Here is a 20,814-nt window from a genome sequence, read left to right on the forward strand (position 1 = left end):
AAGCCAGGATATTCTAAGAGTGAAAGGGGCACTAAATTCCTGAGACTGAGGACAGCAGGCATAAATGAGGCCTGTCCTGATTTAACCAGGATAAAAGGCCCCTCTAAATTTAAAAAGAGGCAAGCCTCTGCTCTAATATGCCACCTCTAATACATGGATCATAAACAGGAGAGAGAGTTAATGCAGTTAGCCTAGATAAAAATCTCTCAAACTCTGATTCTGAATGTAAACATGGAAGTGGCACACCTAAGTATTTCATTAACTAGGTTTCTTTGTTCATAATTACAAGCACAAATGACCATTTACATTGGTCATAATGGGGCCATGATCTATTAAACTCCTACCCAAATAATGTAGATTAAAGACTTTGTGTTTACTTACTTTATAAGAATTGACCACATACTTATAACAGATTATTCAAGAGTCAAGTATAAAAATAAGGTCAAAAACAAACTTTATTTATATAGGGATAATAAGGATATTAGTAACTCAAATACTGAATAATTAAGCTTTGGATTGACTAGAAGTCCATGATTCACAAAGACTATTTTATGGAAGCAGTATAAAACTACATTTGGTTATTTTTCTCAGTTCTCTGGTATTTCTTCAAGCTTGCAAAGATTCAGAACACTTTAATGACAGCTTGTTGAACAGCAATAAAATGAGATGATGTCCTTAGAAGTCAGTCTCTCACAAAAAAGACGTTATATCCAAGTTCTATCAAAGCCCCAGCCAGTAAGGCCCATAAAGGAATGAAGACATAGGACAGATTCATTGTAGTAAACTGTTCCAGTTTAGCACAGAGTGCAAGGCAGAAGGCTAATTTAAGTAACATTGCAATGAGGTACCAGGCTTTTTTTTTAATATTGTGTGATCCATGTCGAGGGTCAAAACCAGACTTACATCGCCCAGCCATTTTCACAATCAGCATGACAAGAAGGATAGTATCAAATATCCAGACTGGAATAAATATGAGGAACCAGTTCCAAGGTGCCTTCTCATCCAGTTTCAACACCAACATGATCAAGAAGAGTAATGTGAAAAGCCAGGTGAGTAGTACTCTCTGAGCCAAGGACATTCTCATTTAAACAGTTTAAAGAGGCTGTTGCAGAGTCGAAAAAAGGGAAATATACCCTAAGAGAAGGAAAAAAAGTCAAGATTGTTTTGATACCAGAAAAAAAATCACTTCCATTCCTGGTGAACTGGTTCTTCCCCCACTCACAGATTTCCTAATTTTGAAAAATCCTATTCTGCCTTTCAAAACCTGTAAAACTTTGTAGCCATCTTTGACAACATTATATCCATCATTCCTTAAAGCCTATGACAAAATACAATAAAATTTTTAGTATATCAACTGGGCATAAGCTCTATACAAAAGTCTCAAGAATAGTCTGTTCCTTTTCATTTGCGGTCACTCAATTCCAAGTACTCATGACTTTATTCCTGCATCTCAGGGATATTCTTAACCTTTTTTTTATACATTTGTACATCTATAAATTTTCATTCAATTTGGAGATGTACTAAGAAAAAGCTTTCAAAATCAAAGTAGTGAAAAAGGAGGAAGTGGTATCAGGCCAAGGGAGGAAAGTTTTAATAAAGAGGGAATGATAAAAATTAAGATATTAAGTAGAATTACTTAAGTAAAGAGGTCATTGGGCTAAAATAATATAGAACACATTGATAATACTGGGTTTTCACATAGTTTAGTCTATGGGTCTTATATTTTTTAAATTAAACTTTCTCATTGCAATTCTTAATAAATAGCTATTAGTCTGAATTTTTCTTTTTAATACTAATTATATATTGTTTGGTTTGTGGTATAGATCATGATTTTTTATCATTTGCTATCCAATAATCAAGACCACTTAAACTTTTGACATTTTGTTACCAATAGATGCCAAATTATTCAATAATTTAGTCCCTTCTTTCCTTTCTTAGAGTAAGCTCTATGCCCATTGTGGGGCTTGAACTCAGGACTCGGACAGGCAACCTGAAGCTATTTCTTATACTTCTATTTTGTCTTACTGGTCTATATTTGTTTTGCACTAGTACTATATGACTATGATTGGATATGTTCCAGGATATATGCTCTAATATCTGGGAAGCTTAGTACCTACTCATGGGATTTCTTTTCCAGAATATTTTGCCCTTTCATTTTTTCACTACTAAAATCACTAATTCTTTAAAAATTGGAATTTTGATTGGGATTCATTAATCTATAATATGGTATAAGCATTTAGTCTTCACATACAAGTTTACAGTATGTTCTATACTTAAGTTGTGACCATTTGGAGAAAGAGTAAGTAGAATGGAAATCAGAAGCCAGATTGCATGCAGTTGGGTAAGGAGTTAACAGAAGATAACGAAATGCAAATAGCTGACAACATTTTATTCTTTTGAAACATTTGGAGAAAAAAGATGAAAGATAAGACAGATAATGAGCCTGAGAAAGGGTTAAGAAGAAATTTTTCAGTAAAGGAATAATCTATGATTATAAGCTGAGGGAAATAAGCTACAGAGGAGTGATAGATTGAGAGAGGATACTTGATGGAAAGAGGAAAGGATCAGAAGGTGGTGGGGTAGATGGCAAAAGCATGAGAGCTAGGAGTAGAAATGCAGAAGATAAGAAAAATGCAGGAAAATAAGATAAATAAAAAATGCCCTAAACTAGCATGTTTAATTAATTATATTTTAGAACTTTGATATTCTTTGCTACATCTCTACTACTTTAAACAATGGGTGGCTATCATAGGGCAAGAACATATATATATCTGTTTTATTACAATAATGACTTAATGGATCTCCAAACACCCCTCTTCCCCTTATACCCATCTTTTGGCACTCATTTACTTAGCTGGCAGATGCTTCATACTGCAGTATGAAAAGCAGATGCTTTTACTCCGAGGAAGGCATTTTCTCTAGGTCTCATTTCCTGACCAGAGGCTGCCATAGTGGGATATGGGCTGAATTTGGAAGAGGTGTGAAGGGTGTGTACTGATTATTAACTACAAATGGATTTCATGCTGTAAAGCAAGTTTTTCTCAACCCTGATTCCCAGTCTATCTGAACATTTTGTGAACCTTTAAAAAGTTTACAATAATACACTTGCTTAAACACACTTTTCCACTAGCCATTGGATGAGTCAGGGTTCATATTTTTGCATGTTAAGACTGAGTAAGCACCTGGTCAAAGGGTAGCTGCACTCAACACAGGCACGTTAGGATTGGAGGTGGAAAAATACAGCACAATCTTAAGGCTTCCAGTTTTATAATGTGGGATGCACCAAAAGCTCTGTATGCACTTATACTAAAATGCCCTCAACTGAGAAGCGCTATGTCGATATTTAAATGATGCTTTAAGAATTCTGGATGCTGAGCTACAACGTTAATTTTACTTTATTCGTAAATCTTCACTAATTGAAGCAATAGTTATTTGTTTCCTACTACTACTCTTCTTTCTCCTCAAGGGAGGGGGCTGCCTTCTCCAAAACAAAAATTTGCTCTGCTGAAGTCCCATTTTAGGTGGTTACTTCTGGTACTAGGAAGATAATTATTAGTTCATATGCTTCCTCATTCATTGTCAAAACGTTCTGCATCGCCCCAAAATGGAAATCGGAAGGGCTCTGCCCACAGTTCCAGCGTCTATCAGTTGTGTGTGCAGGCATTGATTTGCCCACGGTGCTTCCCACACCACCCCCATTTCCTTCTCTCGCTACCGCCAATCCTCTTCCAAATGAACTCGCCTCATCCCAAAAGACAGTTTTGCTTATGAGCCCACAACACAGAATTCCTCTAAATAACGAGTAGCTTTTGAAAGGCCCCTGCTGCAACAGCCTTGGAAAACTTAACCTTCCTTCAGAGGAACAGCGTTCTGCTTACAACTTACATGGTTTTCGGGCCTACTTGTTCCTATAACTTCAGGATGTTCCTAAACTCTCCTCGCCCTTAGACTTCAAACACTGACGGTCCGCCCTATCCGGACTGTTCCCATTCTGCGCTTTGGGCGGCCCCGTACATTTTGAGAGTTGAACGAGGTTTCCTGCACAAGATCCAAAACGCACGCAGAAGCCTGGTGCCAAGCAGGTGTCAGTCCTTTTGGCTGGGAGTGGGAGGGGGTGGGAGGTAGAGACAAACCCCCCGAGGCTTCGGGAAGCCAGCACCGGGGCACCGGCAGGGCAAAGGCACCTCGGGAGACTGCTGGCCCGGCCCATTGGAGCCCGGGACTCACCTGGCAGCGCCGCTGGCCGGAGAGCGGAATGGGGCGCGAAGATCAGAAAACTCGCCAGTTTGGATCCTTGGCCTTTTCCACGCTTTCTCCTCCATTAAATCCAGAACCCGTCACATGATAATCAAGAAAAAGATCTTAGTTCCGCCTCCCCAAACCACCGCGGCGGAGGCTCTATGTTCTACCTCAGGGCCACGCCCACATCCGGGGCAGGTTCTCACCACCCCTGGGACTACCCTCTCTACCTATAGGTAGAGAGGATGCCAATCTAAGTTCAGAGGCCTTTTTTCCTGTGGTAATTGGACCATTTGGCCGCCAGTGCGAACCAACCGATCTTTTCTTACGTTCGGGTTTGTCAAAAAGGCGGCTATAAGAGAAGCCACTAGGCCCGCCTCTCTACCGCTACGGGCTAGGAGGGAAGTCAGTCTAAGCACAGCCTGGAGTGTCCGTAGTCCCATTGGGCCCACAAGTGCCAATCAGACCAGCCAGCTCTCGGCTTCGCCCCCGAGGGCGCCCCGCCCCTTCTCTCCCCCTCCCCGCCGGCGCGCGGAGACTGCAGGCTCCGGCGCAAAATCCTGCGGGAGAGGGGGTGGGGCGACAGCTCTGGAGGCAGCGCTCCCGCCGGCAGCCTCGTTGTGACTCCTCCGGCTCCCGCAGCGGCGGCGGCGCTCGCTTCGGAGTCTCCCGCGCGCACCCCAGCCGCCTCCTAGCGGCGCGGCGCCCGCTCCTACGGTAAGAGCCGGCATCACCTCTGTGCTTGGGCGGGCCGTGTGGAGGTCGTTGGGTTCTGACAGAATCCTGGGGATGGAGCAGGACGAAAGAGGAAAGCGGCGGGCAGGATGGAGGTGGGGGCTCCGGGCCAACGCATCGCCCTCTGCCGCTGGTGACTTCCCCGGCAGCCGCTGGCACCTGCGCGCCGGGGTCAGCCGCGGTCCCCTCCCATCATTTGACCGGTGGCAGAGGCTCAGCTTCCCTCCTCTCGAGCCCATGCAGTCCTCGAGCCTCGATGGTGAAGGGCCAAAGCCCAGCGCCGCCTCCCGCCCCTCCGCCCCCTCTCGCGGCCCCTTTCCTTCGCTTCCTTCCCCTGGCGCTGTGTTGGGGGCGCGTCGGGTCCTGGAGGGCGTGCAGGGGCATCGGCATCGGGTGGCCGAGCCTGGGCTGGCGGGAGAGGTCAGCTAGCGGCCGGAGGAGCGGGCTCGGGCGGAGAGGGCGACTGTGCGCGCGCTGGACGCAGGTTGGAGGGAGGGTCGCTGCCCTGCACCCACTGAGCAGGCAACAGTTTAGTTTTCTGATTCCAGCACTGACTACGGAGCGGGTGCTGAAACCTCTCAGGGGCCTTAAGGGCTGTTTCCCCTCTGGAAACAATACTGCGGTCCACCAGCTTGCTTTACCTTTTCTTATTTTTATCTAATGTTGACAGCCAGTATTTTGGTATTCCTTCGTGTCATGACTTTTAAACTCAACACCTTCCTTGTGTAACTTTGGAGATCATTCTGTCACAGATCCATCACTATTTTTAGCCTGACCAAAGGGGGGGGAAAAAAAAAGGAACTGCTTTATATCATCATATACTGACTAGGGGAGTGCAGAATATGGACAGTTTATTAATGTCAGCATTTACATACCAAGTAATTTTTAAATTCGTGAATGTATTAAACATTTTTTAATTTACACTCGCTGTCTTTGTTTATGGTATATCCTGCTTACTTTGAGGTTATTTTGTTGTGTGCTTTGATTTTATAGTTTTTGGTTAGCTTTAGCCAACTAGCCATTTTAAGATTTTTCTTTTCTCCAAGACTTTCGGTATAGACATGGTGTTTGCTCTTGTTTTTAGAGATCATGTATTTTTTTAAAAATTTGTTTCCTCCCAAACTGGATTTTTTCATAACGTTTTTAAAGTTGTAAGGGGGAATTCTGAGAATTTGGAAACTATGCACTTTAGCCTAAAGAACTGTAAATTATCACAACAATTTGAAATTCTAGCTTCTTGGAGTAAACATTGCTAAGTTGAAGAGAGGGAAATGGGTGTCCCCTGTCAGTTGTAGTGGCTCAGTCTTCAGATACCAGAGGAAAGGAATCTAGAGGTCTGAGGAGAATGAGCCATGCCTGAGCCCAGACACAAGGTAGTTCCAGGAAAAATTCTTGGTGGGGAAATAGCTTGCCTCCCACACAGGTTAGTTGTGTGCATGCATGGGATATTATTAAGTTAGATGTTAGTCAGGTAGGAAATGTCTTTTCTAATTTTTACCACTTTCTGATAGGGCATGAAAATGTAATAAGAGGAAAAAGTATAATGTACAATGGAGGTCTGGCATAGTCAAACCTCCCAGAATAAACTTTTTTTGAGTCCAAACTGGCACTGGACAGTTGGCGCTAAAAATGGAGTAGGTGGCCTGAGCAATTTTTTATTTTTTAATTTAATTTTGTTATTTTAAAATTGTTATTATTTACTTACTTGTTTATTTTAAATAAGCTCTAGACCCAGTGTGGGGCTTCAATTCACAACCATGAGATCAAGAGGCACATGCTCTATTGACTGAGCCAGCCAGACATCATGGCCTGGCAATTTTTAAACCACCAACCTTTTTACTAGCCCATTTGATACAAAGTTGCAAGGAATTTGTAATGAAAAAGGCTTCACTAAACTAAGCCAAAGAAAATTTAGAGTGGCATGTAGAAAAATTGAGGATAGAAAAATAGTTGGATTGCTTACATACTATCTCATTTAATCTTTATAATGCTATAAGGTATGTACTGTGATTATTGTTCTGTGTTATAGATGAGTTAACCATAACTTAGGTTAATTCATTTGTTCAAGATTTCTCAGCTAATAAGTTGGTGGAGTTGGAATTCAAATCTGTGCAATCATTACAAAGCCTACATTCCAAGCCAATAAGTTTTACCACCACAGGGGCTTATTAGAGACCTGATACAAGGAGACTAATCAGTGGAAAATAATGCTGCAAAATCATAAACTGAATAAGAATATTGTAGGTGTTCAGTAACACTTTGAGTCATCGTATAGTACACACTGTTGAGTGTTGCTGGGGATATAAGGATGGAGTCATCTTCCCTGGCCATAGTGGGGGAGAGAAATATTTAAACAGGTAATGATAATAAAATACAACATATACTATAAGAGAGTGATATAAATCTTTGATTTAATGGAAGAGAAATCAGTTGAAGTTTAGACATACCACCATTTTAATTCCTATTTGGCTTTATGACCTTTAACATGATGGCAAACCTTTTTGAGCTTCAGCTTCTTTATCTGTTAAGTGCAGAGAATATTACTTCAAAGGGGAATATTAAATATTAAACAGAATATATAAAGTACTGACACACTGGTAAGCACTGAATAAAGAAGACGGAATAATTTACAGAGAGAGTAGAGAAGGGGTTGGAGGTTTAGCAGAGAGCTATCTATGGAGCCTTAAAGGGTGAGTAGTAGTTTTCATTATTGGGGAAGGAGGGCATTCTACACAGACAGAACAGGAGGCAGGGTCCTGGAACAGGAATGTGGATTGTTGAAGGAATGGCAAGTAATTGTAGCTTTGTATAAAAAGTATTTGCGAAGGCCAAATTTAAATGATAATTGTATATAAATGTGGCTGGGCAAGGTGAGTACTACCCAATTTTGGTGGTTGGAAATTGCATACTTAGATATTTAAGTTATAGGAAATTGTTTGTGCATTGTTGTATTTTTATTTAATATTTACCTTTTAATACTTATTTTCCCCACTGTCAGTTAAAACTTCATTTCCAAACATGTCCAGCTAAGCACTTTCATTATTTCATTGTGATATTTCACTCTAAACTGTAAAGGAAGACTTAACACCACTAGAGGCATTTGCACTTCATTTGTGGGATGTATTTTGGGAGTATTTAAAAAAGAAGAATCTTAAAGTGACTGTTGCCTTCCCTTAACCCCTTTATCTAGTATGTAGCCACATAGAGCCAATATTGCAAACTACCCATTGCATATGTTGACTGCTTTTTCTGAATCCAAATTTGAGACATGGGAGTGGGACAGAACATTTTAAATTGGGACTGTTCTTAAAAACCTGAGAAAAAGTCCCATGTATGTATCTTCCCTTCAGGTTAGCACAGAACCATAATTGTTCCCATTGGATTGATAAATGTAGATCACTTCGTGACCAGAATTATTTGACAAAATTGAAGATATTAAATGACATTTAGGAAAGCTGCATTTTTATTCCAACGTGTTAGCCTCATACAGATTGCCAAAAATGACACAAAATACAGAGATCAGATTTCAGATGAGAAAAACCAACTGCTTCCTAGAACAGGTAGGTTTAGAGCACAAGGAAAGAGTGCTGGACTTCATTTCTGAGTAGTGAACAGGAACTGGGCAGGAAATGGCTGTGGCTGCACCACTACCTGATAATAATCATAACATGATTGAATCTGACATTTAATGAGAGGAAGTAAAGGGGGGAAAAAGTGCACGGTATGCAGCTTTCCAGTTTCAGAAACAGTAGGGGAAAGGAGCTGTTAAAAGTATTTCAACAGAAGTTTTGAAGATATGTAGTGGGGCACTCCTCTATATTTACATGAATGAAAGCACCTTAGTAAAACATTCAGTAAGACATCTGTTACGGATAGCAGAAAACGTTTTGCTAAGTTATGCGGCACAAGTTTTGATGTTCTATAGACCTAGGTTCAAGTCTCAGTTCTTCAGTCTGTCAGTTATGTGACCTTGGGCCCATTATGAAATCTTTTTAAGGTTCAGGTTTATTTAATCATAAAATGGAGATATTTATTCTGAAAATTATGTTTGCTAATGTATGTAAAGCACTTGACACATTGCCTGGCTTATAAGACATGTTAAAAAAATGGTTGTTGCCATTAAAGTTAAGTTAAACAGTTGTGTTTTTATTTTAAAAATACAATTCTCAAATAGAGTAAGGGAAAGTCAGAAAATGGCAAACAGATAAAACCTTAAAGGGAGGCAGTAGGATGTCATACAGGCAACAGGCAAAGTTGAATAAAAAAATTGAGTTATTGCAGCCACATAGAAAACAAAGGAAAAGATGGGGAGAGGGTTTCATATTCTGAAGTGTTTTGGTTTTTTTTTTGACAATAGTATGTCAGACTCATTAAACCAGATAGAGTAAATAAATAAGGTTTTGCTATTCTAAATGACAATAAAAAAGTCACTGAAATTGGGTCTCTTGTACTGTGAATTTAGTATGTACAGAAAGGGACTTTCTTTTCTCAGACTCCTTAACCACCTTCTTATCTCTAAAATTCTTTTAACAGATAGAAGCCATTAATTTTACAGTTATAGAGAAGGCTTTAATTGCAGGGACTCCTAGGAGATAGAGCAAATTAACTACATGTATTTCCTAAGTGTTGGCTCCATATATCCCATTGCCTGCTATATCTTTTGAACACTGAATGTCTAAGTATATCGTATGTTGAAAAATAAACATATCTTGTCCCCAAATCTGTTTCTCTTCTATATTCCCTGTCGTAATGAATGGTTTTTCTAGTGTTTAAGCCAAGAATCACGGAGTATCCTTACTCTTTCTTCACTCTCCATACCTTTCATGTCCAGTCAGTCATTCTATCTGATCTTTCCTTTTATTAGCTGTCTTTTAATCATGCCCTGTCCGAATACTCACTCCTCATTACCACTGATTTATTTCAGACCTACATTGTTTCTTGCCCAGATTATTGTTACTAGTTTTCTTAGTTTTAAATTGTCCTCATATTAATGAGTTCATATGTTGAAAAATAAACATATATTCTTGTTCCCAAATCTGTCTCTCTATATTCCCTATCCTAATGAGTGGTTTTTCAGTGTGTAAGCCGAGAATCATGGAGTATCCTTACTCTTTCACTCTCCATACCTTTCATGTCCAGTCAGTCATTATATCTGATCTTTCTACTAGCCATCCATCTTTTCATCATGCCCTGTCTGAACACTCACCCCTCATTGCCATGGATTTATTTCAGACCTTCGTCGTTTCTTTCCCAGATTGTTACTAGTTTTCTTGGTTTTAATGTAGCCTCATATTAATCAGTTCTTCCCACAGCTTCCTTCCAGAGTGATTTTGCTGAATAATAACATAAACATATTAAAATATATCCTTAGTGCCAGCACAAGATGATAATTAATAAATGCTAGATCCCTCCATGTATCTTAAACTTAATACTAAATGACTTATATACCTGTGTCTAGAGTTTTCTTTGTAGGAAAGATTTTAATAATTACTTTAATTTCAATAGACAGAGAGCTATTTAGTTTATTTGTTTGTTTTTGAATGAGCATTAATAGTTTGAATCTTTCAAAGAGTTCGTCTACTTAATCTAAGTTGTTAAATTGGCATAAAATTGTCCATAATATTCTCTTACTATCTTTTAATGTTTTAAGATCTGCAACTATGTCCCCTCTCATTCCTGACCGTTAATTTCTGTATTTTTTTCATTGTTTCCTTTTCACTTTGGCTAGAGGCTTCTGTTTTATTGATATTCAGAGCAGATTTTGCTTTTATTTATTGATTTTCTGTTCTCAATTTCATTGATTTTTTTTTTTTAAGTTTTTCATTTATTTATTTATTTTGGGAAAGAGTGAGAGAGGCAAAGAGAGAGAGAGACAATCATAAACAGGCTTCATGCTGTCAGCACAGAGCCTGATGAAGGGCTTGATCTCACAAATCGTGAGATTAGGACCTGAGCCAAAATCAAGGGTGGGGCGCTTAACCAACTGAGCCACTCAGGTGTCCTTGATTTGTATTCTTTATTATATTCTTTTTGCCATTTCATTTCCATTTTATTTGCTGTTGGTATGCTTGAATTTTAAAAATAAAATCTTAGCTCATTAATTTATTGTCTTCTGATATAAATGTTTAATGTTGTAAAATTTGTCTCTAAATAGTGTTTGGCTGCATCCCATGAGTTTTGATAGGTTGTATTTTTATTTTTATTCAGTTCAGAAATCCTTGCTGATTTTATTTGTGATTTCTTCTTTGACCCCATTGGTTATAAATGAGTATGTACATAAGTTTCCAAATATTGGGGGATTTTTCAGATATTGATGTCTGATTTAATTTTACTGTGGTCAAAGAACATACATTATAAGATTTGAATCATTTTACTGATTTTTATTTGTTTAAAGTTTGTTTTGAGAGAGAAAGCATATGTATGTGTGCATGCAAGTGGAAGAGGGGCAGACAGAGAGGGAGAGAGAGAATCCCAAGCAGGCTCCATGCTATATCAGCAAAGAGCCCCATGCAGGCAAGATTTCATGAACCAGGAGATCAGGATCTGAGCCAAAATCAAGAGTCAGACACTTAACCAACCTAGCCACCCAGGCGCCCAAAGATTTGAATCATTTTAAATTTATTGAGACTGTTTTATTGCCCAAAATATGGCCCATATTGGTAAATGATTCATGTGCACTTGAAAAGAAAGTTGGGTGGAGTGGGCTATAAATGTCAGATCAAGTTGATTGATAGAATTTCTCAAGTCTTTTCTAATTGTGGACTTGCCAATTTCTGCTTGTACTTCCATCAGTTTGGCTTCATATATTTTGAAGTTCTCTTATGAGATGCATGCATGTTTAGGATTGTTGTGATTTCTTGACAAATTGGGTCCCTTTATCATTGTGAAATGGCTCTCTATTTCTGGTAATATGCTTTGCTTTGAAATCTACTTTGTCAGTATTGCTTTTCCAGCTTTCTTTTTTCTCCCAGCTTTCTTTTGATTGGTATTAGCATGGTGGCTCTTTTTCCATCCTTTTATTTTTATCTATTGATGTGTTTATATTTGTAGTAGATTTCTGGTAGATAGCATATAGTTCAGTCTTTTTTTTTTTTTTTTACCCAATTTCCCAATCTTTGCTTTTTAATTTAGACCATTTATATTTAATATGATTATTGATATTGTTGGGTTTAAATCTCCTGTCTTGCTGTTTGTGTTTTATTGCCCCATCTGTGTTTTGGTTTTGCTCTTTGCCTTCTTTGGTAGTACTTGAGTATTTTTTATGACTCTCCTTTATCTCTTTTTTTGGCTTATTTATTATCTATAGCTTTTTTGCTGTATTTTTGTTTCGGGGGTTTTGTTTGTAGTATGCATGTATATCTTTACCTTATTACAGACTGTTTTTGGGTAAAATACTACTTCACATATTATATGAGAACTTTATAATACTATGCTTCCATTTCTCCCTCTCATTCTTGTGTTGTCATATATTGTAGTTCTACATATGTTTAAATTGCACAATATATTTTTAGTTTTTTAGCTTTAAATGGTCAATTCTCTTTTAAGGATTTAAAAATAGTTTTTAGGAAAAAGGTTCTTATATCTACCCACATCTGTCCCATTTTCAAGGCTCTTCATTCCTTTCAAATTCCTTTTCCATCTGGTATCATTTTCCTTCTGCCTGAATGACTTCCTTTAGCATGTACTGTAAGCTGAACTGCTGATGAATTCTTTCCGCTTTCATATGTCTGAAAAATCTTTTTTTTTTTTTTTTTGTACTTCAGTTTTCAAATATATTTTTGCTGGGTATAGAATTCTAGATTGACAGTTTCTTTGTTTCAGGACTTTAATGATAGGACTTTAATGATACTCCACTGTCTTCTCATTTGCATTTTTCTGACCTGAAATCTACTGTTCCCCTTATTTCTTTATACCAAAAGTGTCTTTTTTCTCTGGCTACCTTTTTTTTTTTTTTTTAAGTTTATTCATTTATTTTGAGAGAGAGCACAAGTTGGGTAGGGGCAGATAGAGACACAGAGAGAGAGAATCCCAAGCAGCCAGTGTGCTGTTAGCACAGAGCCCAGTGGGGGACTTAATCTCACAAACCGTAAGATCATGACTTGAGCCGAAATTGAGTCAGATGCCCAACCAACTGAGCCTCCCAGGTGTCCCCTCTGGCTACTTTTAAAATGATCTTTTTAGTTTGTGGATTTATCATTTTAATCAAATTTAGAAAAGTTGTGGCCATTATTTTTTCAAATAGTTTTTCTCTCTTCCCTTCACTCTCTCCTACCATTCTGGTATTCCACTTAATATTGTCCCACAGCTAACTGATACTGTTTTGTTTTGTTTTGTTTTGTTTTGTTTTTAGTTCTTTTTTTGCCTCCTTGTCTCAATTTGGATACTGTCAATTATTATGTATTCAAAATTACTAACCTTTCTTCTGCCGATTTCTAATCTGCTGTTAATCTTATCCATTGTATGTTTCTTATTAGATATTGTATTTTTTATATCTAGAAGTTTGATTTGAATCATGTTTATAACTTCCATGTCTCTCCTTAACAGTGCTCATGCTTTCGTCTTCTACTTTTTTGAATAAATGGAGTTTATAGTAGATGGATTTTTTTTTAGGTCGTGGTTAAAAATACATAACAAAATTTACCATCTTAATCATTTCACCATTTTTACTTAACCAGTTCAAGAGTGTTAACTATATTAACATTGTTGTGAAACAACTCTCTGGAACTTTTTGATCTTACAAATCTGAAACTCTATACCCATTAAACAAATCCTCTTCTCTCCTTCCCCCGACCCAGGTAACTACCCTTCTACTTTCTGTCTCTATGAATTTGGCTATGCTAGATACCTTATATGAATGAAATTATGCAGTATTTGTCTTTTGTGATTGGTTTATTTTACTTAGCAAAATGTCCTCAAGATTCATCCATTTGTAGTTTATAACAGGATTTCCTTTAAGGCTGAATAATATCTTAATGTATGTATATACCATATTTTCTTTATCCAGTGATCCCTAGATTTGGGGATCTTTCCTTATACTTCTTGATTATTGTGGATTAGTGCTGCTCTGAACATGGGTATGCAAATATGTCTTCAAAGACTAAACTTTCACTCTTTTTGAATATATACCCAGAAGTGGGATTGCTGGATCATATGGTAATTCTACTTCTGAGTTTTTGAGGAGCCTCCATACTGCTTTCCATAGCGATCGCACCTTTCTACCATTTCACTAACAGTACACAGGGCTCCCAATTTTTCTACATCATTGCTAACACTTGTTATTTTCTGTTTTGTTGATAGTAGTCATCCTGATGGTTGTGAGGTGATATGTCATGGTTTTGATTTGTATTTCCCTAATGATTAGTGATGTTGATTAGCTTTTCATATGCTTCTTGGCCATTTGTACATTATCTTTGGAGAAATGTCCATTTAAGTCCTTTGCCCATTTTTTAATTGAATTTTTTGTTTTTTTGTTGGTAAGGAGTTGTTCTTTATATATTCTGGTTATTAACCCCTTATCAGATATATAACTTGCAAATATTTTCTCCCATTCAGGTTTTTTTCTCTGTTGATTGTATCCTTTGATGCACAACAGTTTTTCAAGTTTGATATAGTCCCACATACTTGTTTTTGCTTTTGTTGTCTCTGCTTTTGGTGTCATAGCTAAAAAATCATTGTCAAGTTCAAAATCATGAAATTTTTCCTCTAAGTTTTCTTCTAGGATTTTTATAGTTTCAAGTCTTAGGTTTAGGTCTTTATCCATTTTGTGTTAATTTCTGTATGTGGTATAAGATAAAGGGCCACCTTCATTCTTTTGCATGTGACTATCCAGTTCTCCCAGCATCAGTTGTTAATGAGTCTGTCTTTTCCCCATTGAGTGATCCTGGCATTCTTGTTAAAGATCATTTGACCATATATGTGACCATACACGTTTATTTCTGGACTCTGTTCTATTCCATTGGTCTTTTTGTATGCATTTATGCCAGAACTACACTGTTTTGAATGTTTTGAAATAAATGGTGAGTCCTTAAACTTTGTTCTTTTTTAAAATTATTTTGGCTATTTGGGGTCCTTTGAGATTCCATAGGAATATCAGGATGGATTTTTCTATTTTTGCAAAAAAAAATATCATGGAATTTTGATAGAGATTGCATTTAATCTGTAGATCACTTTGGATAGTGTGGACTTCTTAATAATCCTAAGTCTTCCAATCCATGACATAAGGTTGGTTTGCATTTATTTTTGTCTCATTTAATTTTTTTCAGCAGTGTTTTGTACATAATAGCTGTAATGTCCTTCCTTAACTAATCCTATCACTTTTGTCATTTCTGGGTCCATTTTTAGAACTGGTTTTTCTCCTTATTATGTATTGTATTTTCCTATTTCTTTGAATGCTTGCTAATTTTTGTTTGAATGTTAAACATTGTGAATTTTGTTGTTTGGAAATACCTTTCCTTTGTATTAAATTTTTGAGGTTTATTCTGGGACACAGTTAAGTTACTTAGAAACAGTTTAATCTTCCAAGGCTTGCTTTTTAAGCTTTGTTAGGTGAGACCTGAGCATCCTTTAGTGTAAGGTTAGTTTGTTCCTAGTACTGGTATAATCCTCTTCTGAATGCTCTAGCTGTTGCCCCTTGTTACAGGATTTCTTCACTTTGTGAACTCTTATCATTCCTTTGTGAACTTTGGTAATTGTTCTGATTGCTTCTGTCTCTGGCTTTCTTACATACATGTGCTGATCAGTATTCAGCCAGAAACTTATGGGGGGATGTACTGCAGAACTCCAGAGGGTTTTTTTTTTTTTGCTGCTTTTTCCTCTCTGGTACTTTGTCCTTGGAACTCCAGGTATCTTGGTATCACTGAACTTTCTTTCCTTTTTTAAGTAGGTTCCACGCCCAATGTGAAGCTCAAACTCGTGTCCCTGAGATCAAGAGTCATGTGCCCTACCAACTGAGCCAACCGGGTGCCCAATTGTTTTCTCAATTTGGGGAGTCTCTCTGGCTCTGGTTTTCCCATCTTAGTGCTGCATCCTAGAAACTCTATGGACAGAACACTAGAGAAATTAGAGGACTTACTTTTGTTTCCTCTTTCAGAGATTGTGCTACCTGTTGTACGGTATCTGAAAACTTTTTACTCTTTTGTCCATGTTTTTGGTATTTAAGATGGGAAGATTAATGTGGCCCCTGATATTCTCATCATGGTTAGAAATGAAAGTCTCTGTTGGGGCGCCTGGGTGGCTCAATCTGTTAAGCATTTGACTTCAGCTTAGGTCTTGATCTTGTGAGTTTGAGCCCTGTGTCAGGCTCTGTGTTGACAGGCCCAGAGCCTGGAGCCTGCTTCAGATTCTTTCTCTCTCTCTCTCTCTCTCTGCCCCTTCCCTGCTAGTGTACTCACTGTCTCTCTCTCTCTCAAAGCATAAATAAACATTAGAAAAACATTTTTTTAAAGAAATGGGAGTCCCTGTATATTTTTATAGTCATAATTTAAATGTAAAGCACCACTTTTTAATTGTTTTAATTAAATCCCATGATTTCATAATGTATTAGCTTTGCATAGCCAGAACCAAAGGATACCATATGTTTTGATTGGATAAATGTATTTATGTTCATGTTCCTCAGCATTCCTATTTCCTTTAAAACAAATGTAGGAATGTATGATGAGTTAAAAAGTGAGCAATTAGTTGCATTTGTTTCTTTTATAAATCCAGTTTTTATGACAAAAATTGTGTGAGTGTGAAACATATGACTAGAATATTACTAGGGTCAATAGTGAGAAGTGTTTATTTCTCTAAGTATAATAATTCAATTTTTATCATCATTGGAAAATATTTGCAACAATGACTAAAAATACTGCTATGATCCAGAGTTATCTTTTATGTTTTGAGCAGTCATTGTAACTTAACCTTTGAAGTAATAGGTATTAAATGGTGTTAAAAATCTCTGGAGGAAATGGGCTTTAAGATATTAGAAGAGGGGCAGCTGGGTGGCTCAGTCATTAAGCATCTGACTCTTAATTTCAGCTCAGATCGTGATCTCACAGTTTGTGAGTTCTATCCCCACATTGGGCTCTCTGCTGTCAGCATGGAGCCCACTTGGGAACCTCTCACCACCCCCCCCCCCCAACCCCCTGCCGGCCCTTCCTTTGTCTCTCTCTCTCTCACTCTCTCAAAAATAAACATTTAAAAAAAAAAGATATTAGAAGAGTATCTAAAAATCTGTCTCCTCATTGATCATAGGCAACTGAAGTGACCTTTTTCTTTTGATGGAGGTGGATTTGTAAATTTGTTAAATTAAAACACAGGGATAGTTTTCTTGTGCTTATCCTATTCTCTACCACTGCAACCACACTAATGAGAAAATAAACTTAATTATAAGAGGAAGGCTTTGGGGTGCATGAGTGGCTCAGTCAGCTGGGCGTCTGACTCCTGATACCGCCTCAGGTCATGGTCTCATGGGTTCATGAGTTAAGAGTCTCGCATCGGACTGTGTGCTGACAACATGGAGCCTTTTTGGGATTCTCTCTCTCCCTCTCTCTCTGCTCCTCCTCTGCTCATGCTCTCTCTCAAAATGAATAAAAATTAACTTAAAAAAAAATAAAAGGAAGCATTATGTATATTTAGTTGATAGTTTGTGTGTAGAAAATTAACATAAAAAAGGAGGTATTTTAAAACTGAATTAAAGCTTATTGTAGCTTTTTTCTTTTTTGACATAATTTCAGGTTTGAAGGAAAAGTTGTAAGAACAGTATAAAGAATTTCTGTGTATCCTTAGCCAAAATTAACTGTATATTACCATTTTCCTATAGTTGCTTTATCCTTTTTATCTATGTTGATAGATACACATGTATTACTTTTTCCTGACTTATTAGAATCCTGATACTCCTTTTCTCTATATGTCTCAGTTTTGTTTCCTAAAAACCAGGTGATTCTCCAACATAAGCAAAGTGCAATGATCAAAAATCAGGAAATTAGCATGGATACAATACTATTATCTAGCTGCCAGTATTATTCACATTTCACCAATTGTCACAGTAGTATCCACTTAGCAAAAGAAAATCCCAGATCATATGCCGCATTTAGTGTCATGTCTCTGAAGTTTCCTTTAAGCTGGAATATTTCTTAAGCCTATGTTTGTATTTCTTGATATTGACATTTTTTTAAGTGTTGAGATGTCATTTTGTTGAATATCCTTCCATTTTAATTTGGTTGATTTTTCTCCAAAAATTAGATTCTGGTTCTATAAGGGCAGGAATACCACAGATGTAATGGTGTGTTCTTCATAGTGCATTATATCAAGAAGCAAATGCTGCAATTTCTCCTTTTACTGATGATGATAACTTTGGTTATTTAGTTAAGGTGATACCTGCCAGGTTTCTCCAAGGTAAAGTCACTCTTTGTAGCTAATAAAATACCTGTGGAGAGAACCTTTGTGTAAATATCCTATTACTCACAGATTTGCCCATTAGCTTTAATATTTATTGATGATTCTTGCATGAATCAGCTATTAAGATGGTTACTTAAAAGTTCTCTTCACAGAGATACCTGTCTGGCTCAGTCAGTAGAGCATGCGATTCTTGATCCGGGGTTATGAGTTCAAGTCTCATGTTGGGTATAGAGCTTACTAAAAAAAAAGTGGGGGGTGGGGGTGGGCGGTGCCTGGGTGGCTCATTTGGTTAGCATCTGACTTCGGCTCAGGTTTTGATCTCGTGGTTCATGAGTTCGAGCCCCACGTCGGACTCTGTGCTGACAGCTTAGAGCCTGGAGACTGCTTCACATTCTGTGTCTCCCTCTCTCACTGCTCCTTCCCTGCTTGCACTCTGTCCCTCTCTCTCTCAAAAATAAACATTTTAAAAAAAAAGGGAAGTCATTTAGGTGACTTAGTCAATGAAGCATCCGACTTCAGCTCAAGTCATGATCTCACAGTTAGTGAGTTCGAGCCCACATCTCTGTGCTGACAGCTCAGAGCGTGGAGCCTGCTTCAGATTCTGTGTCTCCCTCTCTCTGCCCTTCCGCTGCTCGTGCTCTGTCTCTCTTTCAAAAATAAATAAACATTAAAAAACATTTAAAAAAAAACATTTAAAAAAAGTTCTCATCACAAAGGAAAAAATTATAACTGAGGTGATATATGTTAACTGAACTTATTGTGGTAATCACTTCACAGTATATCAAATCATGTACAACTTAAACTTATGCAATGTTCTGTATCAATTACATCTCGGGAAGATTGTTGCCAAATGGTAACTTTGTTTTTGTAATTCTCTAATTTCTTCTGTGTTAGTTGGTTCCCTGCTATAAAGAGAAGTTTCCCTCTTATTCATTCATTCATTCATACCAGTATATTCTTTTTTTTTTTTTATATTTATTTATTTTTTGAGAGACATAGAGAGACAGAGCACAAGTTGGGGAGGGGCAGAGAGAGAAGGAGACACAGAATCTGAAGCAGGCTCCAGGCTCTGAGCTGTCAGCACAGAGCCCGATGCAGAGCTTGAACTTACAAACCATGAGATCATGACCTGAGCCGAAGTCCGATGCCCAACCGACTGAGCCACCTAGGCGCCCCATACCAGTATATTCTTATTTTAATTTTTGACAATGTCCCTATCATTCTTTGAGCACCTTCTTAATTTCTGACCCCACAAGATGTTCCAGAATCACCTTGTACTGTCTCTGTGCCAACTGGAATCAGACATTTCTCTAAGGAGCCTTGGTTTCTTTTACTGTAGAATGGTGTTTAGAGATTTGGTTGCTAGATATGCTTATTGCTACTAAGGAATCGCTGCTTCTAAGCCTTCTCAGTGGACATAGCTAAATATATTGTATACATATGTGTATGTATATGTGTGGATGTGTATAATACACCTTTATTTTCAGAAGTGATTATTGAGTCAACCAGTGTCGTGGCTGCTAAGAATAAAAAAGTGAATATATTCTTATGTCGCGTGACCAAATGATCATGTCCCAATTAGTAGAAGTTATAAGTCTACTGTATTTTGTACTCTTGGGATAAATAGATTATTTTCTTGGCCAACTACATTTTAGGAGTTATTTAGATCTTATCTGGTGAGGAAGATGCCTTGGATCATGAGAGGTATGGAAATCATGTTATATGGAGAACATTGAAGGAGCTGGGCACATTTAATCTGGAAAATGATTAACAACAGCATATACTTATTACATTATTTTATTTGAAGGCTGAAGATGTGATAAATAAGTTTTGTGCTCATTTAAAGTAGGCAACTAATACAGGTGAATGGAACTTAAGAAAGACACAGTTTCTCTCTGCATAAGGAAAATTTTGAGGCAAACTCTCTTCTAATGGAGTGAGCTGCCTTGAAAACTTCAAACTCAGTCATTACCTCTTCAGAGGGAAATTTTGCCCATTTTTATATAATTAATTTGTGCTGTGAGAAGTTGGAACTACTTGAAAGATAGCTTAGTATGGTATATTTAGTGGCTTAGTTAATTGTATATCTCACAAGATGTGTCGTGAGGAAAGGATTTTGTTCTAAATAAGTATAAGACATAGTGTGTACATACTCTTCTCCTGGATATTTATAATGCACAGTAATATATTAAAGGCTCTGAGAAGTCCTTAGGTAAGGAAATTTATCTGACTTTTTCTAAACTAGTGGATTTAGGGGACAGGTGAGGCTACAGCTGTAATCTACATACATGGTATTTAAACCAAGATACCTGAAGTGATTGTCAAGGGACTAAACAAAGCCAGAGAAGATGTCTAAGTACTGAGCTTAGGGAGAAGAAGAGAGCCAGCAAAAAAGGTGAGAAGGAATAGCCAGAAAGTTAAGAGCAAACCCAAGACAGGTTTCCTAGAAGCTAAGTGAATAAC

The 20,814-nt window shown here is 37.7% G+C and overlaps 2 protein-coding genes across 5 annotated transcripts in view; one reads left to right on the top strand and one right to left on the bottom strand.

The window, feature by feature from the left end:
* Positions 1-437: 437 nt before the first annotated feature.
* Positions 438-4,549, bottom strand: TMEM60 (transmembrane protein 60). The gene is made up of 2 exons (XM_047097378.1): positions 4,228-4,549; positions 438-1,134 (listed from the first exon to the last, which is right to left on the bottom strand). Exon 2 carries the CDS (start codon positions 1,082-1,084, stop codon positions 683-685), a length of 402 nt encoding a protein of 133 aa, XP_046953334.1. The 5' UTR covers positions 1,085-1,134; positions 4,228-4,549; the 3' UTR covers positions 438-682.
* Positions 4,550-4,774: 225 nt separating this feature from the next.
* PHTF2 (putative homeodomain transcription factor 2) overlaps positions 4,775-20,814 on the top strand; it is a 127,827-nt gene continuing 111,787 nt past the window's right edge. For 2 of the 4 annotated variants that reach the window (XM_047097380.1, XM_047097383.1), the window contains exon 1: positions 4,783-4,956. The gene's annotated coding sequence lies outside the window, so the exon portion shown is untranslated. Of the gene's footprint in view, positions 4,957-20,814 lie in introns of all 4 variants that reach the window. The other 2 variants (XM_047097385.1, XM_047097382.1) reach the window with 2 other exon arrangements.

Source organism: Lynx rufus, unplaced genomic scaffold, assembly GCF_022079265.1.
Source record: "Lynx rufus isolate CCGP_SWC_20201006 ecotype Redwood Valley unplaced genomic scaffold, mLynRuf1.p SCAF_4, whole genome shotgun sequence".
NCBI lineage: Eukaryota > Metazoa > Chordata > Mammalia > Carnivora > Felidae > Lynx > Lynx rufus.

What these genes read in the sequence shown, in the direction of transcription:
- TMEM60 (XM_047097378.1), bottom strand. Translation starts at nt 1,084, where the DNA reads ATGAGAATGTCCTTGGCTCAGAGAGTACTACTCACCTGGCTTTTCACA.